At 40.1% G+C, this 26,867-nt stretch overlaps 2 protein-coding genes across 2 annotated transcripts; one reads left to right on the top strand and one right to left on the bottom strand.

The window, feature by feature from the left end:
• Positions 1-692: 692 nt before the first annotated feature.
• LOC119734260 (protein CCSMST1-like) lies at positions 693-2,323 on the bottom strand. Its single transcript, XM_038207648.1, has 2 exons — positions 1,891-2,323; positions 693-1,417 (listed from the first exon to the last, which is right to left on the bottom strand). Exons 1-2 carry the CDS (start codon positions 1,956-1,958, stop codon positions 1,003-1,005), a joined length of 483 nt encoding a protein of 160 aa, XP_038063576.1. The 5' UTR covers positions 1,959-2,323; the 3' UTR covers positions 693-1,002.
• A 217-nt stretch (positions 2,324-2,540) lies between these two features.
• On the top strand, positions 2,541-26,867 carry LOC119734616 (DNA topoisomerase 3-alpha-like). Its single transcript, XM_038208152.1, has 25 exons — positions 2,541-2,770; positions 3,477-3,610; positions 4,195-4,270; positions 5,190-5,298; positions 5,979-6,030; positions 6,253-6,344; positions 7,573-7,743; positions 9,108-9,283; positions 9,999-10,081; positions 10,383-10,480; positions 11,543-11,709; positions 12,372-12,548; positions 13,313-13,391; positions 13,995-14,178; positions 15,225-15,312; positions 15,441-15,507; positions 16,194-16,378; positions 17,007-17,080; positions 17,814-17,905; positions 18,300-18,771; positions 20,437-20,549; positions 22,514-22,787; positions 24,535-24,689; positions 25,799-25,924; positions 26,411-26,867. The coding sequence occupies exons 1-25, from the start codon at positions 2,675-2,677 to the stop codon at positions 26,440-26,442; spliced, it is 3,372 nt and encodes a 1,123-aa protein (XP_038064080.1). The 5' UTR covers positions 2,541-2,674; the 3' UTR covers positions 26,443-26,867.

The raw sequence follows: 26,867 nt of genomic DNA, 5'->3' as shown, positions 1-26,867 counted from the left end.
TGTACAGTCCACTCTGGTTATAACAAACTCGTTCGGACCTAGCCAATTTGTTTGTTATATCAGAATTTTGAATTAAGACTTGGAGGAACATCAGTCCCATTCATTGGGCACATAAATGCACAGTCGGGACCAAGGCTTTATGTTTGTTATAACCAGAATTTTGTATTAACAGAGTTTGTACTAACGAGAATCGACTGTATACTTTTGAATGCTCTCTGAGATCAGCTTTACTAGGCTTGCCTTGTCTTGTGAAGGCGAGTTTTGGGTTTCTTGTAGAAACAAAAGTTCATACATACATGTACATGTACATTACACATATTCGCCCTATCGCAAAAACCCATCATCTTGTAGAACTCAAATGTTCAAAGCATATTTTGGTACCAACTGTTTTTCTGGCAGGGGTGTGAAATCTCAGCTTTAAAGCCGATTTCAGCTTTCTTTTTGTTATGGATTTCAGCATGTCAGCTTTTTCCCTCACTTGCTGTGTACAAAGGTATATGAGATTTCCAAAGTTCAGCTTCTTTACACCTTTTTCCAGCTATTTTCAGCTATTTTTTTTAAGTGGTCACTCACACCCCTGATCTGGGGAAAACATCTCCTGAATAAGCCCCTCTCCAAACTCAGAACAAGCCACAATGGGCGACAATAAGCAAGAAAAGAAAATAACTCTTTCCCTCTGCATAATGTACAAGAACATTGTAAACCTGATTTAAATTATGGGGAGTGGACAAACAAAATGGATTGGATAAGATTACCCAATTAAATGTTACTGACGACCCGAGTACTTGACAATGAATTGACTTAATTTTGTATTTCGGCATGTGCTGACTTCAGCTGACAATGGAGGGTTAACAGGACACACAAATTTGTACCAAATACAGCCAGTAAAAGCTGACAAATATGGACAATTTCAACAGTTTTCCAGGTGGGTACACTTGCAAAAATTCAACTGTCAAACAGGGCAATTAAAACAACACTGATTCCGTTTCAAATCTATCAAAGTCACTCCTTCAGCTTTTCTTCCTCTTCACTTTCTGGTACAAGGATTGGGTCCTTTCCCACATTCTTTTTACTTGGGTCTTCAAACAGATTGGGCAAGCGTTCGTGAAGCTGGACCTCCAACTGTCGATCAATCTCCGTCTCCTTGCGTAAAAAGACCCAAGCCATAAAGACAGCGAGTCCGATGCTCAGCGGAGCCACTTTGTACCACGGGCGCTTCTTGTGCCTCCCGTAGCTGTTGTGAACCGACCAGTCACGGGCCTTGCTGTTTAAATATGGGAGTGGTTCATCTTCGTTGTCTTCATCTTGATCATCTGTTCTTTTGGACGAGGTTTTGCTTCTTGTCTGCTGAGAGGAGGCACATCTGTGTTGGCAGGATGGGGGAAGTATGGGTCGTCTCTGGACTGCGGTCATGCCACTGCAATCAATTATTCAAAACTTATCAAAGCACTTTGTCAAAAGGCAGTTACAGTTCCCCCTCAAGGGAATGTGCAGTATACCCATGAGTGTGACACCGACACCACATTTTTCACCATCCATGATGACGATCAGAGTTTGCGATAGTAAATTACATTTTACTAGGGCCTATGTCTACTCTCAAAACTAACATGACTAAGATCAGTTATGTGACGTGATACTCCCCTGGGATACTTTGCTAATGCTAACTTACTATCTGACTATACATGTATAAGTCTATATAGGCAAGATCATTGAGAAATGGCAAGAGTTGCAGTGTGGATCAAAATAAATTCAATTCACAAATGATTGTCTACCAGTACCATGGAGATCAATGTTCATATAAACAGCAAGGAACACATTGCTCAATGACCAGATGACAAATAAATTAGGGTAAATTAAATGATTATGAATCAGGACTGTTAATCAACCTACCTTCGACTAGGCCAAGATCTTGCCAGATTCATTACCTTTAAAACACGGCTACAATTCACAAACGTCATTATGATATACAACTATTACAATAATTCCCGAGAAAAAAATTATTTCTTGCATAACATTAACAATCACTGGAGCAACCCTGACAAGTTACATCATGTTTATAGATCATGACCCTTGCATGTAGTTGTAGCACATGCAGTTGGTATACGTAGACTTAAATAAATCGTTTCTCCATAATTAACCTCTCCAACAAGTGTATCTCCGGACCTGGACTGACTCTTTGGCTTCAAAACCACACGAATTTTTAATAAAATAATCAAAGTGTTTGTTAAATGTAATGTAAAAAAGACGTTAGCAATATACTAAACAATTTACATCAAAAATATACATGTTGTATCATGACTGTATGTGAAAGACTGACGCAACTTTAGTAAAAGAATTCTCCGTTCGCGGCATGGTAGACAGCGCCCTCTTTGGTTGCAATTTTCACGAGGGAAAATGGCGGCTTACTTGAGAGGCGAAAAGTTGCAGAAGTTCTTGATATTAATTTTTTGTCATGTTTTAGAAACTTTTTCAGGTAGGCCCTAATACCCACATTTATTTAAAACAGGCACCTTCGACATAAATGCTACTTTTTACTACTTATACTAGCCAAGCTAGATCATGTTTGTTTGGGGCAGCTGGAATTTTTTGTGGAAAGGGTTTGTCGAGTTCGTTCCCAAATTTCTGTCAACTGTGCAAACCGTCAGATCGACTTTCTAAGATTAGAACAAGTTTCATGATGGCCAGAGGGATGCGTGTGTTAAATGTTGCAGAGAAGAATGATGCCGCCAAGTCACTGGCAGACTTGATGTCAAGAGGAAGATACAGAAGGGTAGGTATTGGGGGTTTTGTTATTGTTTTTGCTAGTACTACTATTGTTAAAATTTAGTGACAAAATTGGAAATGTTTCTCAGTCCCAGATTCATGTCTTTTTAACATTTTGGCAATGAATGGCCTCCATTGAGATGATGAAAAAAGTGGCGTCTGGTTGCAACTATCTTTCCGAAACAAATTCACTTGCAGTTTGCACACAGTGTTTTCATCAGTTTCTATGACAGACGACAGTGTGTTACCATTCTGCACTCCAGACTCAAGGACCAGTGAGTTTCAAGAAAATGGGTCTGGAAACATTAAGTCAAGCCAATGTAAAATATGTTAATAACCAGAAAACAGTAGAAATCATTGGCATGACCGGAAAACACCCCCTCCCCCCAAAAAAAAAACCCATCAGAAAGCAACAGAAAAACACCAGAATTGAGCAGAAAACAGCTGAGGGGAAAAACACCCAGAAAAGCTGTTTTTCGGACAAGGTGGGCCTACCTTCAAACGCTTTACTTATTCTACAGTTCTTTGTCTTTTTATTGTCCTGTTTTCCAGTATTTTTGGTTGATTTCCAGTTGATTTCCGGTGATTCCAGTAAATAGTAATGCTGCTTTTCCCAATTTTTTTTTCTTTTATGATAACATTAAAACTTGCTGGAAAGTATGTGACACAGATATTTTATGAAGAAATGTAAATTATCTACACAAATTCTGCAGAGGGAAGGCTACTCCAAATACAACAAGATCTATGAATATGACTATCAGCTTTTCAACCAGGACTGCAGTATGACAATGACGTCAGTGTCAGGCCATCTGCTCAATTATGAATTTGTGTCTGCCTTCAAAAAGTGGTAAGTCGATCCGCACACCTCTTTCTTTCTGCCCGCCAAGTGTTTTTATTCATATATTTGCAATATATTTTGCACATTTTGTCCACAAACTGTCTATTTCTTTGTTTCCAACAAAATTGTAGCTATGTAGAAAGAAAGGGTGATGCCTCCTTTGGACACAATTTTGTTTCGGCAAAAGAGTCGATAAAATGGAAGAATCCATCTGCTATTTTGAAAAATCTACCATCTGGGGGGGGGGGGGGGAGGGGCTGCCTCCTTTAAAAAAAAAAAAAGCCCAGAGAAGAAACTTAAAAAAAAAAAAAAAAAAATTTTACTCAGCCTTACCTGTGTTTTTGTGGTTGAAATGAATTATTAAATTACAAAGATCATATCAGACTCCTACTTTAAGATTGTGATCGACATTGCCATGGCTCTTAGACAATTAACATTTGTACAACAAAATCTTTCGAAGCTATGTTCACTTTACTGTCAAATGTTAATCATAAGAATATAATATGCATGGAGATGAAGTAAAAGGAGTTTTAATACATCAGATTGAATTACGTTAAATTGCTTGTTTGAACTTTGCGTTGTTGTTCTTGCAGGCACAGTTGCAACCCAGTGGCATTGTTTAATGCTGACGTCTTCAAAGGTTGTCCAGAGAATTTCAAAGACATCAAGGTATTGTAGAAAGCAACCAAAAAGCACACAAACTTGCCTAGCACAAAAAAATATGCTTTGCAAGTATAGTCTAACTGTCAGCTATGGCACCATAGCATCTCAACTACAGTTAGGATCGTCCCAGCTATACTAAGTAATTTCCCAACTATTGATAAGGGTTGGCCCAACAACAGTTAGGACTGTCTCAACTATAGTTGGGTTTATATAACTGACATACAGATCCTTGTCATTTGATTGGTGGAACTCACATCATGTGACATTCGTTATTGCTCCCATTCAAGCCGGTGCTCAAAAAGTCCTATTCGCCCATCGGGAAAGGGAAATACTATTAAACAGTTAGGATCATTCTTGTTCCATGACGCGGTATTTGTGTGCAAATGTGTGCTGGTGTACGCATTCAGCGTTGCGGTAGCGCGTATTGTTCTAAAGAGCCAGCGCTACAGCGTTGGGTTTAAACATTTTTGTGAAGGGATGGTTAGGAAGAAAGAAATACATATTTCACCAATTTTGTATTGAAATAAAAGTTCAAATATATCAAATGACAAGGATCTATATGTCAGTTATATAAAACAAATATTGAGTGGCTTTAAATTGTGAAATGGGAGGAATATTATCGCTCGGTAAAATCTGGACTTTTCCAGTTCACTCGGCTTTGCCTCGTGAAATGGAAAAGTCCAGATTTTACCTTGCGATAATATTCCTCCCATTTCAATCTGAGCCACTCAATATTTGTATACCATTGCCATAGTTGGGTGTAACATGGAGAAACATTTTCTGTTTAATAGTTCAAGACGATGGCTCTGGTCTGGAAATATATCGTTTTGTCAATAAAATTAAAATTATTTAATCAGAGAATAATGGTTGAGGGGCCAGACATGACATCGTCTTCATTTATGTAGATTTGTGTGTTTCTTTTCAGAGGACTTTAGAGCGTGAGGCCAGACAGCATGATGTCCTCATCATCTGGACTGACGGAGATAGGGAAGGGGAGAATATTGGCTGTGAAATTGTTGACGTCTGCAAAGCAGGTATGTGTAGTCACTGGAATGCATACTTACCTGATATTTGTTAAAGGTCTGCTTGGGGGCAGTCATGATATTAAAATTAAAATATTTTATAAATAAAAACATTGCTTTATAAATATATATATATTATACTATTTTACCAAGGTGTTCTGAGGTTACTGTTTTTCAATAAAACTGTTGCAGCTTGGCCTAAACAATGAAACCCCCCCCCAAAAAAAAGACAATAGGCTCCTTGAAATTCACGAAATTACCCCTTGACGTTTGTTTGCTCGTGAACTGTCTATGGGCTCTGTGCGGCAACAAAAGAGGGTTTTCACCACTATTGAGAGTTCCGTGGACGGGACTAACAGCCTGTGCATTTTGTGCTGTTCTGGTTCGCGCGTGAAGTACGCACGACTTCCTGAATGTGCCAAAACTATTAGCCACAGCATCTTTGCGTGAGCGTCAGGCGGCGTCGGCGCGCAAATACGTTCGAATTTAACTTGTGATGGTCTCCCAGACTAATCCCTGCCCCCAATATCTTTGGATCATTCGAAATACACAGTGGATGGACCGGGAACCAGTCTAGGTCTCCCTGGACTCTCCTTTTCTGGCCGTTGAAGGGGTACTTGTGCACAGAGCCCATGCACATACCATTCCGTCTATTGATGAATGAATTTGAATTTGTTTTCTTATTTTTTCAGTGAAACCACGTCTGGATGTATACAGAGCTAGATTTTCTGAGATTACTCCACAGTAAGTGCTCATTGCTTGGTTTTACTGAAATGTGCTTCAAAGAGTTTCATGAAGCTCAACATTTAAGATGTTATGCTACTCTCCTCAGATTAGATGATGTAATCATTTGTCTTTTAATCCTTTGTTTTTTAATCGACAACCCAGTTACACATCTGATGACCTTGATTTGTTATTGTGGATAATTTGATGAAGTAATTTTACAAATTTGATATTTCTGAATAGGTCTATCAGCAATGCGTGTAGGAACCTTGGTCGGCCTGATGAGAGAGTGTCAAATGCCGTGGATGTCCGACAACAGCTGGACCTGAGAATAGGTAGGCATTTTTGTTCTGCAAAATTGTAGTTTCTCACGTTCTGAAACTTTCTAGATACATGCTGTACACTGTTATGATCAAGCCTCTATAGCAGAAAACCTCTTTAGTCTGCAGAGGGAGCTCAACAAGGCGGGTGTAAGAAGTACCGTTGTGTTTGCTGCCAGCAAGCGTCTCAAAAATCTCCCATTGCATTGAAAAGACTGCTGGCTGAATCTCATAATATTCAAATTTGTATTATTAATTGGTTTATTATTATGTCTTTTTTCGCCGCCAGCAGCGGAATTGTAAAGAACATTTACAATGTTTAATCATTAAAAACAAAACTTTACTTTACAAGAGCAGCGAAAGACTAAAATAGTATATATAAAAAAATAAATAAATAAAAAAAAACATGACATGGAGAGGGTGGGAAGGGGAGAGGATGAGAGGGGAGGGGTAAGACAACGAATATGAACAAACATAGAATTACATCATTTCAAGACCAACGACTGGATAAACATGGAATAAAATATAATCATCACAAGACTACACATGTCTACAAATGTCTTCTTTCGTATGAATCAACATGCGTGATTGTTACAATGGTAAGTCCACTGTCTGCAACCAGTTGAGAGTGGCATCGTCGAGATCCATAAGTCCCTGTACACTTTGGAGGGACAAATACCAGGCAGTCAGCCGCAATATGGTGTACAGTTTGCGGGCTGCCGCGCACACATCTATTCGAGTCTGCAGCCCCTATTTTGTGCAGAAAGCTGCCCGTCTTGCCCCAGCTGGTGCGCAGACAATTGAGGCCGAACCACACTTTCCGTTGGAGGTTGTATCCCGGCGGCTTCAAAGACGACTTACCTACAAACTCATGCAGCCGGGAGTTGTTATTAGCAGGCATGCAACTTTTCCTCGGATCAGCTGATTTCCTCTTTTTTCACTTCCAATGTGTGCCATTGAAAATAGAAAAACACTGTACAAAGTCTGGGAAAAATTTGAATTTCCTCTTTTTTTGTGATTTCCCAGTTGCATGCCTGTATTAGATTCCCAGGACCTTTTTCCATCGGTCTTCCACCCATCATGTGGAGAGGGGACGTGTGCTCCGGATTTCTCTCGCCCGTAGAGCGAAAAGCTGGCGACTGATACGTTGCTCTGTGGCATCTACAAAACAAAGTAAAAAAAAAACAGTTTTGCTCTAGGATTAAGGATAGTGACTCGATCCCCCTATTATCCCTCACCCTAGGTGCAGCTTTTACCCGCTTCCAGACCCTTCGTCTCTGCAAGGTGTTCCCAGGCATCCTAGACGGCCAGTTGATCAGCTTTGGCAGCTGTCAGTTCCCCACCCTGGGGTTTGTGGTCGAGAGGTATAAACAGGTGGAGGCATTCATACCGGAGGCGTTCTACAAGATCAAAGGTAAAAGCGGAATTGTGTTGTCTGTCCTAAATCGAATGCATATTTTTGCACTGTGCTGACCAAAATTAAATGAATGGGCAAAGCAGTAGCTATTTATTGATTATTTGTTTGTGTGGACTTACATAACAGAAATAGACTGCTCTAAGCAATAGCTAGTTTCAAGTAAACATGACCCTGTCTACAGTTAAATGAGAGGTTTTTTTTGCTACGACAGAATAGTGGTATGTATCTTTCTAAATACATATAATTTATAAGTGTCATTAAAAGTGTCATCAAAAAAAAATCTACAAAATTATTATAAAAACCTTTCTGTACTGTTAGTGAATGACGGTTTAAAGTATTCTGTAAAATCATGGCACCTGGTGTGCTAACATTTTCAAGAATAGTGGCATTTTCGTATCAATTTCCAACGCTGGTCGGCTGACCAGCATTAGAAAAAAACTGGCTATTTCAAATATTGCCCCAATTTACCATATTTAGTAAGTCTGAACGTTGTTTGCTATCCATTTCACACCTATGAACGGGTACAAGCCAGTTAGACTGGTACCCTCACCTTAAAATTTCTTGACGTCTATGAATTGTTGCATCTCAATTTAACGAGGGTCAGGGAACCAGACTACAAGAACATGATTGTTTTTCTTGGTTTTTCAAACATCTACGGACACAAAACTTCAAACAAGTCAGTGTAATGATATTTGCTTTAAAATATTAACCCCCAAAAATCCATCCATTTCAGAAAAAGCAAATTTAGTATATTCCCTTTAAAGAGGTTGTGGAATGCTCGAAGACATTTCCGTCATTTTTCGGGTATATGTAGCCTAAGGTGTGATGAAATAAAAACGACTATTGTTTCTGTCATAAAATGAGTACAAAAGGTACTTTTGAGAGCTGTTTTTCAAGTCCTGTCATGCCTGTTTCGACCCGAACGTGCAATTTGTGTAAAAGTCGTCGTTGCGGGCAGCAAACAAAACAGTAAATCGTGACGTAATAAACAGGACTCCCGATGCAGAGTAGCATAAATGAGTCCTGTTTATTACGTCACGATTTGCTGTGCTTTGTTTGCTGCCCGCAATGACGACTTTTACACAAATTGCACGTTCGGGTCGAAACAGGACCTGAAAGATAGCTCTCAAAAGTAACCTTTGTACTCATTTCATGACAGAAACAATAGTCGTTTTTATTTCATCACACCTTAGGCTACATATACCCAAAAAATGACGGAAATGTCTTCGAGCAGTCCACAACCTCTTTAACCTAGTCACACCCTTTGACTAAAAATGCCAGCCTTTACAGTCTAAACCAAAGTTTTCAAGTTGTTTAGACTGTGATGGAGGATGTTATGTAAAACCCTCAACTTGTCCCAGTCTCTCACGAGGTCGAGGACACCAAGGTAGAGTTCAACTGGAAGAGACATCGGTTATTCCATCGCCTGGCCTGCGAGGTACTGCTACAAGTCTGTCTGGATGACCCCATGGCAACAGTCACTGACGTCAGCAGCAGGAGCAAGAGCAAATGGAGACCTCTACCCATGGACACTGTGGTGAGTTGAATACAGATTGGCTAAGCGTAGATAACTATTTGCTTAGCAGCAATAGGTTACCAGTCAAGATGTCATGCTATTTGTATTACTTTTAACTGGTGCTCAGCTGATATTTGCATAGTAAATGAATTATCTTAGTGTTTTATAGTGAAATTGGGTTCTGCTGAAGTTGGGTAGTTTATTTGCCACAAGTCTAGTTTGTAAGTGGGGATTTTTACCAACCCCCTGGTGAACTGCCAAATCCAAAAAATCCAAAGTTCTATGTGGAAAATGGGAAATAGATGGCTACTCACCAGATTTGGTACAAATACAGCATGCAATGAGAAGGACATACGATCAAATCTGTACAGTAACCCTAACTCCCTAGCGTCTTTTACTAGGAACTGGACCAAGTCCATCAAAATCCATCAATCACTGTGCTTCCAATACAAAACTGTACATGACATAATGGAATCCACCACTGACGCTCTGGTTGACATTCATGGACTTGCTACACATGGCTTTTATCACAATAGCAGTACAGAAAGCTAGGCAAAAACAATCAGATACCCCTAGCACTGCTTCAGCCCATTAGGCCCAAGTCCATCATACTCCATCAATATTTAGTCACGCCAGGCCTTCTGGACCAAATCCCCCAAAATCCACCAAAATGGGGGGATGGATTTTGATGGAGTTGGGGTGGTTAGGGTTAAAGCGTTGTCCCTCTGACTTGTAGGAACTGGAGAAGTTGTCATCTCGCAAGCTGCGAGTTGGTGCCAAGGAGACCATGAAAATTGCTGAGAAGCTGTATACCAAAGGGTGAGTGATCTCTCCTTGTGATATCTCTCATAGTAATCTTGATGCCTTTTAGTAGTAAAAATGCAAAGCTCCTATGTTCCTTCAAACTCCGCCAGGAGGTGTGAAGGAATTTGTAGGATTGAGGAAAGGATATGTCTTTGGTTTCTTGTACAGTTGAGCATTTTGTCAAAGATTTAGAAATACTCCTTGGAAATAATAGCCTTTTTCATTTTGGTTGTGGAGTTTGTTTGGCAGTTTATCACCGCAATCCGGTGCACACTTTCTGAAAGCAGAAAATTTAAGTTCATTTTCTTTTCTACAGGTTCATCAGTTACCCTCGTACAGAGACCAACATGTTCCCTAAGGATTTCAACCTCCCAGAATTGATTCAGGAACAGACTCAGGATCAGAGATGGGGACGTAAGTAGCTCCTCTCAGATAAGCACACAAAAAAATACATTTTATGCTCAGCCTTAGGTTTTTGCTAAGCACGTTTTACCACGTTACATACCCTTTGTTATTTGTTGTCATTAAAGGGAATGTACAACATTTGGTCTTGCTGCAATTTTCATTAGTAAGTGGATTTGGGGGATTAGAATGTTATAGCAAATATTGTTAAACTGACTTGTTTCACATTTTGGGCTTGAAGATGCTGGAAAAACCAAGAAAAACATCATGTTCTTGTAGTCTGGTTCCCTGACCCCACTTCAGATGAAACAGAGCAGTTTGTCGACTTTGGGGAATTGTAAGGTCAGAGAATCAGTCTAGCAGGCTTGTACCCCTTCACAGGTGTGTAATCAATTGCAAAGAAAATGCGGAAAAACCAATAATGAAAAATTAAGAGCAGATTTTGAAAAAAGCCAGTTTTCTCCAATGCTGGTTGGCTGACCAGCGTTGGAAACATACCAGTTTTCTTGAAAATGTCAGCACACCAGGAGCCACTATTTTACAGGGTGCTTTAGAATGTCATTCCCTAACAATCCAGTGAGATATTTCGTGATAATTTGATCATTTTTGTTGTTTGATGTTTGCAAATGTTGTATCTTCCCTTTAACTGGAGGTTTGTTTTCTCGCATATTGTCCAAATAGCAACATCATCCTGTAACCAGCACTCAGAAATGGTCCTTTTTGCTATATGGCACAATGCAAAATCATGCAATTATTGAAATCTATTAAATTGTCAACTTCAGTATTCTTCAAAAATATTGTTGGACGCCATATGCAATACCATATTGTTCTAAGCTTATAACAGAGACTGGTCTGCTGTGTACAGATCTGATACGGAGTCCATTGGCGTAGTTGGGTCATCACAAGTGATCACAAGTCCTCCAGTATCACGTCAAGCCACAAACTATTCAAATGAACTGTGACAAAAGCTTTTCCTTTTTTTTATTGTTCATCCCTTGTTACTTGTGACTGGGCTTGCGATGGACTTCAGATAAACTTAACTACAACACTAAATGATTTTTTTTCTTGGAGCAGCGTTTGCTGCAGGGATCCTCCAGGAGGGTCCTACCCCTCGTCAGGGCAACAAGACCGACAATGCCCATCCTCCAATCCACCCCATCAAATACACCAACACCCTGGACGGAAACGACTTCAAAGTCTATGAGCTCATCGTGAGGCATTTCCTAGCGTGTTGTTCCAAGGTACATAGGTTGCTTCTGAAGTTCTTGGCTACATGTGCAATTGTAACATTAATGTAACATTAACCAAATGGTCTTGGCATATGCTATGACTACAAGTATCAAAACAGCTATGGTTGTGGCTGATAATCGCAAGGAGAAAAGCCATAAAAAGTGTGTCGAGGATAACACTAAACAGTTGTACATGACTTGAGATTGGCTTGTGATGGATTTATGATCTGACCTGGTATTGACTTGTAATTGACTTGTGATTAACATGTGACTTACTTGTAATTGACATGTGATTAACTTGTGATTGACGTGTGATTGACATGTGACTGACATGTAATTGACAAGTGATTGGCCTGTGATTGACATGTGACTGACATGTGATTGACTTATGATTGACTTGTGATTGACATGTGACTGACTTGTAATTGACATGTGATTGACCTGTGATTGGCTTATGACTAACTTGAAATTGACTTTATTGTTACTGACTTGCAGTTCACTTGTGTTTTACTTGTGACTGGCTTGTAAGCGACTTGTGACTGACTTGTGATTGACTAGTGACTTACTTGTGATTGACTTGTGACCGACTTGTGACTGACTTGTAATTGACTTGTGATCCACATCAATCCTCAGCTGGTCCTGTGAATTGTTTTCTTTTATCCTCTTTCCACAAGGATGCCCAAGGCTATGAGACAACTGTTCTCATCAAGATAGCGAGTGAGGAGTTCACAGCTCAGGGTCTGATGATTGTTGCCAGGAACTACCTGGATGTTTACCCCTATGACAAGTGGAACGCCAAGGTCATACCGGTATTCCAACAGGGCGAAACTTTCCAACCCAGATCCATTGAGGTAAGCCCTTTGAAACCAATTGTGTATTACTTTGCTGTAACTTTTTTTTTAAATATAAGAGGCAGCATTGCCACATCTCTGCTCGAGAGGGAATAACTACTTTGAACAACTGACCCACGCATTCACAGACAAGCCACTTCACAGTTTAGCAGACTGAGTTCGTGAGCAACTGGTTAACACATGCACTGAATAGCCACTTTTGACTTAAAGGGAATGTACATCATTGGATTTTGCAGTAATTTTCAGAAATGAACTATTTGAGGGGTTAGTATGATAGATCAAATATTGTTACACTGACATGTTTGAAGTTTTGTGTTCGAAAATGCTGGAAAAACCAAGAAAAACAAAAATGTTCAAGTAGTCTGGTTCCCTGACTCCACTAAATATAAAATGTATCAATTTATAGATGCCGGAAAATTGTAAAGTAAGGAAACCAGTCTAGCTGGCCTGCACCCGTTTATGAACATCTAACCAATAGCAAACAAAATTGGGACTGAAAAAAATGGTAAATTTGGAGCAGTAGTTGAAAAATAGTTAGGTTTTTCCAACGGTGGTCGGCCGACCACAGTTGGAAATGTATACAAAAATACCATTTTCTTGAAAACGACTTCACACCAGGTGCCATAATTTTACAGGATGCTTTAGACTGTCACTTACCAACATCCTAGTATAGTATTTCATAAAAACGTGGTAGTTTTATTTTTCGATGTTTGCAAATGTTGTATATTCCCTTTTACAATCAAAAGTCTTTTTGTTTTTGACAGATGGCTGAGGGAGAGACCAGTCCACCGCCCCTCCTGACAGAGGCAGATCTGATCTCACTCATGGAGAAACATGGAATCGGTGAGCTGTATATTACAACTGCATTTTTTAAAAAGTTTGGCTGGACTGTGGAAGGATTTATAAAAAAAAAGCACAATCAATACAATCCTCCATCCCTTAAAAAAAAAAGTGGGTACTTGTTAACTGATTCAGGAAGTACTAAGCGAATTGCAACTGAGCAAATAATCTACAATCTGTGTCAAGATCTAATTAAACTGTGGTCACTCAATTTGCCAAAAAAAAAACACTCAGTCCTGGCTCCCTGCTATAAATTGCAATTCAAATGCCTCTCGGTTACCAGTATGGTTACCAACACTGCTGAGCTGGTTCCACACAGCCCGAAACTAAACCAGTGCAACTGTTGTCAAGTAGAGCAAGGTTAGATGGCATTCGGTCCAACTACCTTCTGGCATACTTTTTTGTTAAATTTGTGGTGATCTTTTTAACCTGACACACCCTTCCTAAAGCACAGGAAACCAAAGTTAGGAGCAAAGACTAGTGGCTAGACTCAAACTCACAGTCTGTAAAACTACCAGCAATAACTTTAGTTTAACCCCCCTTACCACTATGCCATGACTGTCCACAGAATTAATCAAAATACTTCTTTGATATTTTTCGCCACAGGCACGGACGCCACCCACGCTGAGCACATTGAAACAATCAAGTCACGTCTGTACGTTGGCGTAAGACCTGACGGCAAGTTTGTCCCCGGTGAGCTAGGTATGGGGCTGGTGGAAGGGTACGACAGCATGGGCTATGAGCTGTCCAAGCCAGACCTGAGAGCTGAACTAGAGGCTGACCTGAAAAGGTGAGTTACTATCAGCATCAGGGTGCAATTTGCTGAAGCTTAGGTGGTGTCAACAGTAGGAAGGGGAGATTTGGGCGGTGACCACTAGGAGAGACATTCAAACGCAACAACGCATTACGCTCACAAGGAGATGCTTTGGCTTTGTGCAAATTCAGACTAAGGCAAAAAAAAAAAAATATTCGGTCTCTGGTCAGACCAAAGTTCCGGAATTGACGCGGGGACGCGGCTGTTTTTTTTTTTGGGCTTTTTTTTTTTCTCTTCAAGCTTGGATTGTACAGACAAGGTGGGGTACTATTTTGCCTTTTTGGTGTCCTCATGTACATTGGTGTCCTCCATAATTTGCCTTGGTGCTCTCGATCATTTGCCTTGGTGCAATTTCCCATTCCTTGGTGCTCTTTGGTAAAAAAAATTGAGGAGGTGCAGCAATAGAGGGCGCTGTTGGAGCTACTACGGAACATTTTGGAGAAAAAAAAGATTGACGCGCATGATTAAAATCGACGCGCGCGCTGACCAGAGACCGACTTATTTTTTTTTTTGGCCTAACATAAGTGCGTTCTTCAACAGAAAGAAAGGGGGTCAGTTGTGGGTCACCACTAGGAGAGACATTCAAACGCAACAACGCATTACGCTCACAAGGAGATGCTTCGGCTTTGTGCAAATTCAGATAAGCATTGGGAATAAAATAAGTTGTGAATACTTCCCAACTAAACGTGTGTGAACCAGTATGTGCACCAGTGTGTCTTAATTATCCACGGAGGGCCCAGAGCAGAAATGGGGATAGTGGATGTATAATTACAACATCTGTGCTGGCCACCCTGCCTTTGACATGGTGGTTCTTCATTGGACACACTCTGTTATGAGTCCATTGTAGATGCTTTCTGATTGATAGCGTAACCTTTACCGCACCTCTCGGGTGTGCTCTCGGATAAAAAGGCAAAAGACCCTTGTGCTCATCGTATTTTGTAGCCCTTTATCATGAGTTACTTTCGTCCTTCTAACACGTGATTTTCAAATGAAATGCATTTCTTTCGTTCTTCATTTCTAAGGATCTGTGACGGTGTCAAAGACCCAGAAGTGGTGCTGCGGGAGCAGATAGAGAAGTATCGACAGGTCTTCATTGAAGCGGCCGCTAATGTAAGAAGTGACACCCACATGTCTGTTCAACCCCAGCTTATCAGACTAGTTTGAACCAATGCAATTTTCCAGATTCATTTATTTTGCTTGTTAATTATTCTCTACCAACCACGTTTTTTTTTCAACAGGCCAATATGTTGGACGTTGCACTGTCAGGATATCTGGGTCAGCAACCTGAAGCATACGTGCCGGATGGTAAGATGAAGATTCTGATGAATTACTCTCACGAGTCGTAGTATGAGAACTCATCAACAAGATGTACAGGTTTAGCAGCAGATCAAAACAAAAAAAACCAAATGTACACATAAATATTTTGTATTAAAGACAGTTCCAGAAACTATTTTCGAGTTTCACGTCGAATTTTTTTTCCCAATTGTTTTCCTTGCAATATAAAAGTTATTCACTTTTGAATGAGACATCGAATGAAAAAAATCAATCGACGTTTAGTTACTGAATTACGTCTGCACAAAATTAGAATTATTGGCTGCCAGACAATAATTCGGCTTCGCAGGGCGGGTTCATTTGAGCACAAAATGAAAGCCCTTTTTCAGAGGGTTGCAGATGCCCAAAATCAGAATGAAATAGGTTTTTTGTCATTAGAACAAAATATACAAATTGAAAGATTGTTAGCGGAAAAAATCCATTTTTGGAGAGGATAGGGTATGCAACTTTAAAAAAAAAAAAAATATCTAGTGCTTTGCCCGTTTGTGCTGGTCTCAATAAAATAAGTTCTTTCCTAAGGGTTGTGTACGAAAAGCCACCTTTCCATCAACTTTGTCCCTTTTACTTCCATTGCAAGTGACATCGTTGCATTGTCATTGTTAGCTGTCATTGTCACATGCCATTGTCACTGTTAATTTGTATATTTGATTGTCCTACAGTCAATGAAATGGCCACCGTCACCCCAGTCCGCTCCTGTCCCAGGTGCAATAATTCCATGATTCTCAAAGAGAAGAAGGAAGGAGGCTGGATGGTCAGCTGTTCCGGCTACCCAGCATGCAAAGCTGCAGTCTGGTTCCCTGCGGCCGTACAGGAGGCCACCGTGTCTGATGAAATCTGCCGAACTGTAAGTGTGGTGGCACCAGACTGGGGAGGTTAAGATTTGAAAAGGGATATCAACATATGATTCTGTAACCCTAATCTTCCCAAATCCTCCAAATCCTCTTTGCAAAATGGAGGATTTTGCAGGATTGAGGCTATATGGCAAACGTGTGGCTGATTCGCTGGGTGCACTGTGTCCAGATCTTAGGCCGAACCTTGTGTTGTTTAAGCTCAGCCGTGCAAAATTTAGGCCTAGATTATAATTGAAATCCTCCACACTGCCCCAGAATGTCACTGGCTCTGCCTCAACATATTGACAGTGATTGCTGGAGGATTTTGCAGGATTGAGGCAGTGGTCACCCCTCTAAGGACCACATCCAAGAAGTAACGGAGAATTTTGAAGGATTGAGGCTGTATGCAATTTTTACATGGAGGCAGTTGGACGATTTTGCAGGATTGTGGTTGCATCCTAGCAAAAATTCCTAGGGAGTTAGGGTTAAGAAAGAATATCAAATTACTGTGGCAACACTGGGAAGGAAGAATTTTTAACAGTGAACTGTATAAGAGTTGGAAAACGAACAGAAGAGATTTAGTTTGTACGTCCCAACTGTTTCAACAACGTCTCAAATAATGATGGTTTCTCTTTTCTTCAGTGTCAACCTGGGCCTGTCAAGAAAATCAAGTTCAAGTTCAAGCGAGGGTCCGTACCACCCATGATGCCATCAGAGTATGTATCACTACAGTCACTTTATTGGCATTTATTCTTCAAACAGCTCAAGGAGTAACTAAGTTTTTTATGACGTCCAAGTATAAAGCCTTAATGCATTGTCTTATATACCAGTTACAGAGATTGCAATTAGACCCAAAACTTGGAATAAAACTGACCTAGAACAATCAATTTTCAGCTCTCAATTGTCTTTCGAATGCACAGAATTTTTCACACATACTAGAATTCGTATCCTTGTGGAGTCATTTCTTTGTTCTCGTGTACTAACATTTTGGAGTTTGAAATTGTAGTTTCAAACTGCTCCTATTTTTACCAGATTTAATTTCCTGGGCTGAAATTCAGACTTAATATCCCTTACATAAAATACTTCAATTTGCGACACATGAACACACCTTGGAAATTCCTAGTTTTTGAGTAAAATCCATATATCTGTTTCGTGATAACCTTGTGGAGACGTATACAATCTTTTGTTACCTATTATACACATATAAGATAAAATTTTGCGTCGGGATGATATAAATCAAATTAGGTTTTTGCCCTTCACCGACGTTTAAACACTGTATATAACACACTGAGTATACAGTGTTTAAACGTCGGTGAAGGGCAAAAACCTAATTTGATATTATACACATGTCTCCACAGGGTGCTGTGTACCAGATCACACTTGTTTAGACTCATATGGTAAATGGCCAGTAAGTGTCTGTATGTCATACTGTAATGTCATTGTCTGTAGTTATATCGGCTGTGTTGGGGGATGCGATACAATGTTGAAGGAAGCTCTTGATCTGAACCTGTCATACCTAAGACCAGCAACTCAGCCACAAGGTTGGTCAATTTGAGAAGAATTATGCATCTGAGCTTTATTATGTTTGGTTTATAATACAGGCATGATAGTTTCCCTATTTTTATAAGCCTTCCAACTTATTCTCCTTTCATTTTCTATTATTTCCTCCATTTTCAGCATTTTGTACAGTAGATATTGTACTTTTGGGAGTCTGCAGGACACTCTTTCCAATTTTTTCCTGAGGATCAAATATGCCTGGATAGCATTACTTTAATTTTGCTTGTAGAAGTCGATTTGTTCTAAAGAATTTCATGCACAGGTTTGAATGTGCTTCAGTATTTCATGAGTTTGCAGTCGGAGTTTGGAACCTTCTTTTTTAGAGTTTTTAATACCCAATGTGCTTAAAGACTTTTTGCTTTGTTTTCTAACCACCAGTGCCAACAACAAATGCGAGGAGTAACAGGGGAAGGGGCGGGGCACAGAGGGGAGGGGGAGGAGCAAACGGCAGAGGAGGCGGAAACAACAGAAGAGGAGGAGGAAATGGAGGGGGCGGGGCATATGGGGCTGGAGGAGGGGGAGGGGCAAATGGTGGAGGGGGTTGGACAAATGGGGGAGGGTTTGGAGGAGGGGGAGGGGCAAATGGAGGAGGGGGAGGGGCAAATGGAGGTGGAGGTTTGGGAGGAGGGGGCGGGACAAATGGGGGAAGGTTTGGAGGAGGGGGAGGGGCAAATGGAGGTGGAGGGTTTGGAGGAGGTGGGGCAAATCGAGGGGGAGGATTTGGAAGAGGGGGTGGGGCAAATGGAGGGGGAGGGTTTAGAGGAGGAGGTGGAGCTAGAGGAGGTGGCAGCAGCGGTTTCTCTTCAAATGTTCCACAGTCAAGGCCACCACTAAATCAAGTGCCTGCTGGGTAAGAACTTTGTGTCAACTTTGTAACTTTTTAATTTATAAAAAAGTGTGTGTTTTTATGATACCATCGCAGAGTGGGATTGGTTTAGTTCCCTATTTGTGGGCATTAATGCAACAAGGGAAACACCAATAGATGTAGAAACAAACTAGGATTTGCAAGAGATACTCGGTAATATAATCTTTTAAGTCCCTTGGAAACATTTCCTCACTTCGTAGATATTGTTCTTGTGATTTTCTGCAGTTTTGGAATTAACAGGAGTAAAACAGCAATGAACCCTCCAAGTCTTCTATACATCACAATCCTTGAAGTTTTGCAAAACCACTTTTGTCCATAGAGTTAGCACCCACACTTTAAATATTCTTTGAGGTATTAAATATTTTGTGGAGTACGGATAACATTTCAAATCCCTACACAGTTTGTTTGTGTGGTTAAGCTCAGGGCAAGCAGGCAGATTCGGTCACGATTTACTGCTCTCCACAGTGCTGGTTTTTGTGCAGTGACTGTCTTTTGCTTTTGCTGTAATTTTCAGAAATGGATGGAATTGGGGGGTTGGAAATATATAGCAAATATAGTTACACTGACTTTTTTGAGGTTTTGGGTTCGAAAATGCTATAAAAACCAAGAAAAACGATCATTTTCCTGTAGTCTGGTTCCCTGACTCCATATAAGAAGAAACAGAGCAGTTTACATACATTGGGGAATTGTAAGGTCAGGGAACCAGTCTAGCTGGCTCGTACCCGTTCATAGGTTTGAAATCGATTGCAAACAAGTGCGATGGTCAATTGGGGCCAGTATTTGAAAAAAAAGCCAGTTTTTTCCAACGCTGATCGGCCGATCAGCGTTGGAAATTGATACAAAAATACCACTTTTCTTGAAAATGACAGTATACCAGGTGCCATGATTTTACAGGATGCTTTACACTGTCATTCACTCACAGTCCAGCAAGGTATTTCAAAATGATTTGGTAGTTTTATTTTTTGATGTTTGCAAATGTTGTATTTTCCCTTTAACTTGGCAATGGTGAAGAACATCACAAGAAAAATGAACATCGGATACCAACCAAATTTCAATGATACTGTATCGATGTGTTCCTTGAACTGGAGCAGACAAGCAACAAGGAATGAGTGACAATGTAGCCATTCCTTTTGAAACTTAAAGGGAATATACAACATTTGCAAACATCAAAAAACAAGACGACCAAATTATTATGAAGTTACTGGACTGTTAGAGACTGACAGTCTAAAGTATCCTGTAAGATCGTGGCACCTGGTGTGCTTGCATTTTCAAGAAAAGTGGTATTTTTGTATACTGCCCCCAACTTACCATATTTAATAGTGGGTCCAGATTTTGTTTGCAATCGATTACACATCCAGCCAGCTAGACTGGTTCCCGGATCTTACAATTCCTGACGTCCACAAATTGCTCCTAAGTGGGGTCAAGGAACCAGACTTCAGGAACATGATTGTTTTTCTTAGTTTCTCCAGCATCTACGAGCTCAAAACTTCAAACAAGTCAGTGCAACAATATTGCTATAAAATACTGATCCCCAAATCCATCCATTTCTGAAAATTACACCAAAAGCAAATGTTTTATATTCCCTTTAACAACAAATGATTACTGGTAATGTAACTTGCGAGCTATTTATGCTTTTTTTTCGTTGTCCAGCGGGCAGTCGTTCTTTGCTGGTTCCAACAGCAATGGTGGCGAGAATGCAGTGGTGTGCAACTGTGGCAGTGACGCTCTGCGACTCACTGTCAAGAAGGAGGGCCCTAATAATGGTAAATGTTACCAAATCAGGAATTAGCAAAAATGGCTTTTGGATAAACAACTGGAAAGCAAATTTGCTTAGCATATACCAGTTTAGAAACAATTCACTGGAATAGTGGTGTCAGGCATAGGTGAACTCGGACCAACCATGGTTACTGGTTTGTGCGCACTGCAACGGCCCAGTGAACACTGGTTGCGCTATGGCCGTTGTTTCATAATGGGCTTGATTCTCATCTTTGAAATGAAAATAAGCACAGCTGTGGTTGTAACTGGTGTGGTGACAATCTGCTGAAAGGCAGTGAACCATTTTCAGGTACTAACTTGCGTAAATGTTCCATAATTCGTCACCGACACCACGAACTGACACCCGGTGGTCAGCGTTGCAGAAATACAAATCGGAGAAAAACGCTTTTAAAGGTTTGACACGAATTTACTCAGTAAAATAATCCATCTATCTTAGAGGTTTTAGTATCACTTAACGTGAAAATGCTTTAACTAATAAACGTTATATTGTGAAAATATGCTTAGTTAATTAGCAATTAAATGATTAAGACGGATGTCAGTTCGTGAAAACGAAAATTTATGTGTTTTTGGAGAGTGCACGCATGCAATAGCGTTAGTGAGAGTCAGTTCGTGAAAACAAAAATTGACGTGTTTTGGGAGAGTGCGCGCACACATTGCGCATGCGTGCGCGCACTCAAAAAAACACGTCAATTTTCGTTTTCACGAACTGACACTCCCTAACGCTATTGCATGCGCGCACTCTCCAAAAACTTACGTAAATTTTTGTTTTCACGAACTAACACCCTGTGCAGTGTCACTTGTGGTAACAAAAAAACACCAGAATTGACCAATTTCTTGAAAATTCATTAGTAAAATGTGCTTATTTTAGATGATTTCAGCAATTTTAACTTCGTCATGTTAAACTTCATGATACAATCTGCTAATATCTTCAAAAAAAGAAAATTTGAATTTTTAAAAAAATTTTGTACACATGTGATGCAGAGGGTGTCAGTTCGTGGTGTGGGTGACGAATTGTATGATGTAAAATTGCCGCCTGTGTGTTAAACGTACATGAAATTGTTCGCTATGGAATGCACTTGAACACAATTCCAGCGTATTACAAGCAGTGTATGTATGACATGTTTTTTGGCTGGTATGCATATCTGCTTAAGATTTTTTTTTTTGTGCTAAACTGGTCTGTGAAGCTGGCTTCAGATATTTTTGGGCAAATGTTGAAGACAGTCTTGCACTTTAAAACATATTAGGGCGCGCCTGAATTCCTATCCGAGATGAGTTCCGGACAAGTTGCGGACATTGTATCAGGTATAAGTTGCAAGGTTAAGCATAACTTCCCTGTAATCTTCCCGCAGTGAAGCTGTCAGTAGTGGTGAGTCAAGCAGTTGCTATAAATGAAAACTTTCCCCGAACACGTCCTGAGCAAATGCAGAGCTTCTTCCGGACAAAGTGAAGTATACTACTGGCAACTTGTCCGGAACTCATCCCGGATATGAGTTGAGATGGGCCCTTACCTAGGGGCCAGTTTCAGAGAGCTGCTTAACACAAAACAGTTTTATGCTTACCAGCAGGTTGCCTGTGAGTGGTTCTTAGCGAAAACAATTCACATAGAGATGTATGTGAATTTTGTCGTTTTGCTGAAAGAACACTTGCCTTTTTGGTGATCGGTGGACAGAAGTTTAAAACGGTGTTTGTGTTTAAAATTCCGTAACTTGAAAAGTACATTAGTGATTTGAATGATTCTTGTACTGAAAGAAAGCTTATGAATTGGACTTTCACATACTAGATTTTGAAAGTGCTACATGCAGAACTTCACTAAAAAAAATTGTCCCGACATTTGGGTTTTGTATTTTGTTAGTCGCCCTGTAGGCTGACAATTTAAGAAGTGTAGTAGTGGCGATTTGCAATTTCAAGTTTCAATTTCAAACTCGCACCAATAAAACTTTTATTTTTCTAGGCCGACAGTTTTACAAGTGCAATAGTGGAGATTGCAATTTCTTCCTCTGGGCTGACGAGAACGCAACGCCCACCAACCCCTCCACTAACCAGAGCGTCTCAAGTTGGAATGCCGGTGGAAACTCGTGGAAAACCCAAAATTCCTCTGGAAATTCCTCCGGAAATTCCTGGAGCAGTGGAAGCAGCGGGTACGAGTCTGGGAAGGATTCCTCATCCGGACCGAGAACCAACAACTGGGGAGAGGTCATGTGTCAGTGTGGACAGGCTGCAGTATTGTAAGTCCAAGAAATACATTTTTCATGACAGTAACTTTTTAAAACTCATTAGCACCTGTATTACATTGTACAGAGTGAGTAAAAAAATGTCGGGACCATTGTTTTAATGAAGTTCTGCATGTAGCACTTTTAAAAATCTAAGATATGAAAGCCCAATTCGTAAGCTTTCTGTCAGCACAAGAATCATTCAAATCACTCATGTACTTTTCAAGTTACGGCGTTTTAAACACAACCACCGTTTTAAAGTTCTGTCCACGGATCACAAAAAAGGTGTGTGTTCTTTCAGCAAAAACGAAAACAATTCACACACATCCTTATATGATTTGTTTTCGTTTTGCTGAAAGAACACTGGACTTTTTTTGTGATCCGTGGACAGAACCTTAAAACAGCGGTTGTGTTTAAAACTCCGTAACTTGAAAAGTACATGAGTGAATGATTCTTGTACAGAGAATTGGGCTTTCATATCCTAGATTTTGAAAGTGCTACATGCAGAACTTCTCTAAAACAATGGTCCTGACATTTGGGTTTCGTTTTTTTTTACTCACCCTTTATTACATTGTGTTTATTCCCTAATGACTCCATACTATTATACAGTGCTGGGTCAGTTGTGGGCGGTACAAAGAGTTACTGGCAGGGCGGTTGCAGCAGTACAGGGATTAATTGGTTCTGTCTTCCAAAAATTGAAAATAAATGTTGAAGATGGGCTGTCTGGATAGAAAGAATTTGGACACTAACATACAAGTGAGCTGTGTTCCAACCCAACAGTGATGTATATAAGGCCAAAAAAAAAAAAAATATTCAGTACTGGTCAGACCAAAGTTCCGGAATTGACGCGGCCACGCGGCTTTTTTTTTTTTCTTCAAGCTTGGATTGTACAGACAAGGTGGGTACTATTTTGCTTTTTTGGTGTCCTCATGTACATTGGTGTCCTCCATAATTTGCCTTGGTGCTTTCGATTATTTGCCTTGGTGCAATTTCCCATTCCTTGGTGCTCTTTGGTAAAAAAAATTGAGGAGGTGCGGAAATAGAGGGCGCTGTTGGAGCTACCGCGAAACATTTTGAAGAAAAAAAAAGATCGACGCGCATGATTAAAATCGATGCGCACGCTGACCAGAGACCGACTTATTTTTTTTTTGGCCTCAGGTTATTTTTTTCTTCAAAAAGTCACACAATTCCAATGCTATACTAAAATTGAGTAATACATGTACTTGTACTTGAATTTTTAAGCCCCAAATCCTTCGAAGGTGTCTTCAAATATACTACCTCTCTTTTACGTTTGAGACCACAAACAGGGTTCGACTTTAGCATTAGCCCGCTAGCCAAATGCGAGTCAAAATAGCGGCGGGCTAGTCAAACTATTCCTTAAGTAGCCCGGCTGGCGAGTCAAAAATTATTGGGCTGCGGCTAAGATGAAAGGACAGGAAGAAACAAATCATTAAATTCAGAAAGCAAACCTGTATCAATTTGTATCTAATTTTATTAACTGTTTAGGGTTAAATTATTAGATCTGTTTATTAAAAACACTGACAAGATTACCTCAGGATACACGTTTTACATGTATGCACATTTTTGTTTATGAGACACTGTATAAAAGAAAAACAAGCGGGCTAGTGAAAATGCCCGCGGGCTAGTCTGTTTCAGTAGCCCGGCTGGCAAGTGAAAATAAAAATTAGGGTCGAACCCTGCCACAAAGCTCTGTATTTAAGTCGGAAAATCCTGACCCTCTGAAATTTAATTTTTATTTCAGACGCACCGTACAGAAGGAAGGTCCCAACAAAGGCAAGGATTTTCACTGCTGTGGCAAACCACAGGGCAAACAGTGCAAGTTTTTTGAATGGACTGACGGCAACAGTGGATTGGGTGGTACCGGAGGCGGTGGGGCTCGAAATCAATCCACGTGGGGTGAGTTTTAATATATGTGATGCTGGTCAAAATTTGGTTTATACAGATTTAAAAAGAGCACAATCTCAGCATTACTGCTGTGAAAACTGCATCCTGATACCATCTTTAGTTCAAAAATTATGGAAGTCGGAACACCAAGAAATGTGATGTGATGAAGTGGCCCTATTTTGGCCTGTATCTCCAAATGAAAATTCCCGACAAACGACTCGTGTAGCTTGATCGCATCACATATTTCATTCAGGCATTCCTGACTTCACGGTACCCACTGTCATTTCAGATGGGTATCCGCGGGATGACCCTAGCAAGTTTGGTGGATGTGTGGTAATACGTCTGCACAAGCAGACAGTTGTGGCTCTGTATTCAGGAGGTTGTGGGTTTGAAGAAAAAATTGTCTCGCATGCTATTGCACCGAGTATACACTATTGTACTGAGTATACAGTGCTTGCTTGTAAAGTTGGGTCAATGAAGGTCCAAGCACAATATTAAAAACATACAGTAATTTCTGTTCATGCAAAAACAACTGGCAGTCAGTCGCACACAATGCATATCACTGTACCTTAAAGATGGGTTCCCCGTGCTATTTTCGAGTTTCACCTCGAAAAAATAGATTTGTTTTTTCAATCGCTATTTTCATAGAAATATAAAAGTTATTCACTGTTGAATGAGACATCGAACCTTTAGTTATTGAATCACTGTTTCACAAAATTTAAATTATTGGCTGCCAGACAATAAGTTAGCTATCGCAGGACGGGTTCATTTGTGCGCAAAATGAACGCCATTTTTCAGAGGGTTGCAGTGCCCAAACTCGGGATAAAATCAGGGGTTTTTCGGTTAAAACAAAACATACCAATTCAAAATTCCTTAGGAGAAAAACAAAAAATCAGTTGTTTGAAGAGCACAGGGTATGCAATTTTAAGACGGGTAAGCTGTTTTATCGTAAGCAAATATTTATGCTCACCAAGTTTGTGTGTGTTTTTTTTTAACAGCTGCAAATTCACCTGTGATCTAGTTGAGGAGGTTTAATAATTGCACAGGTTGGATATTTGAAAGATTTGATTGTATTTAATTATAACTGAGTGAATTCTTGCAATTTTTTCTTCTAAACCCAGGCGGTAGTGGGGGCAGCAAGCGAGGAGGGTTCAGTAAAAGGGGCGGAGCCAGCTCGGGCTTTGGAGGGGGCGGGGATGACAACAGGAAGAGGAAGAAACCAAAGTGTAGCATCTGCAATCAAGAAGGTACAGACATCTCAGACATGTTTAGCTAAGATATTAGAAATATTTTTTGTCCTCCCCCATTCCTCTGTGTGTTTGCTTCATCAGCAGTTTGTATCTTCTTTCTAATTTCAGAAGTTTTTTTTCAGATTTTTGGTTTCTTGACAACCAGGCATGCAACTTTACCTCGGATCTGCTGATTCCCTCATTTTTTACTTCTCATGAATGCCATTACAAATTGAAAAACACTGTACAAAGTCTTTGTGGTTTGGAATTTCCTTTTTTTTTCTTCTAAATTTCCAGTTGCATGCCTGACAACAGGTGCAACTTCTTAAAATGCTGTGGGGAGACAAATTTTGTTTTCAAAACGATCCTCTTAAGTTTTTTGGGTTTGTTTGTATTTAAGTACCGTCTTGTGCTTGTTTCTGGTGCTTTTCTTAGTTTGATAATGAACTTAAGTCATTTTAGTCAAGTTTTTGATCTGTGATTTCTATTTCTCCCATGTTCTAGGTCACACAAAGCGTGGTTGCCCAATGAAGTGAACGAAACTCTCCCTGCCTCAAGTGTGCGTAATATCCAACCAACTTCGCATCACACACGTGCAAGACGTACCTCCGCCATGCGTAGTCTTACAGCCAGAACATCCCACAGCTATGTGATGGGTTATAATTATGATAAGATATTGCTGAATAGAAATAATATATTGGTGCTGAAAATATCAATACTGTATGCCGTTCTTCTCATGTGTCTATAAATGTAAACATTTTTGCCTTTGGGGGAAAAAAAAAAAAATTGGCCGCGATCAAAACATCAGTCGCTTTACCTTTTACAGTTAGAATTTAGACTTGATAGGTGCTGTTGATCATGATACCCGTAACATAGTGGTCACATTCATAGTGTGTTTTTGTTTGAGTCATGGTCACACTCATCGAAATGTACCCAACTGATGTAATTACTGACTTAAAGG

The sequence above is a fragment of the Patiria miniata genome, unplaced genomic scaffold (assembly GCF_015706575.1).
Source record: "Patiria miniata isolate m_02_andy unplaced genomic scaffold, ASM1570657v1 HiC_scaffold_27, whole genome shotgun sequence".
In the NCBI taxonomy this organism is placed as follows: Eukaryota; Metazoa; Echinodermata; class Asteroidea; order Valvatida; family Asterinidae; genus Patiria; species Patiria miniata.
Note: the sequence above shows the minus strand (reverse complement) of the source record. Positions and strands in the feature narration are given on the sequence as shown.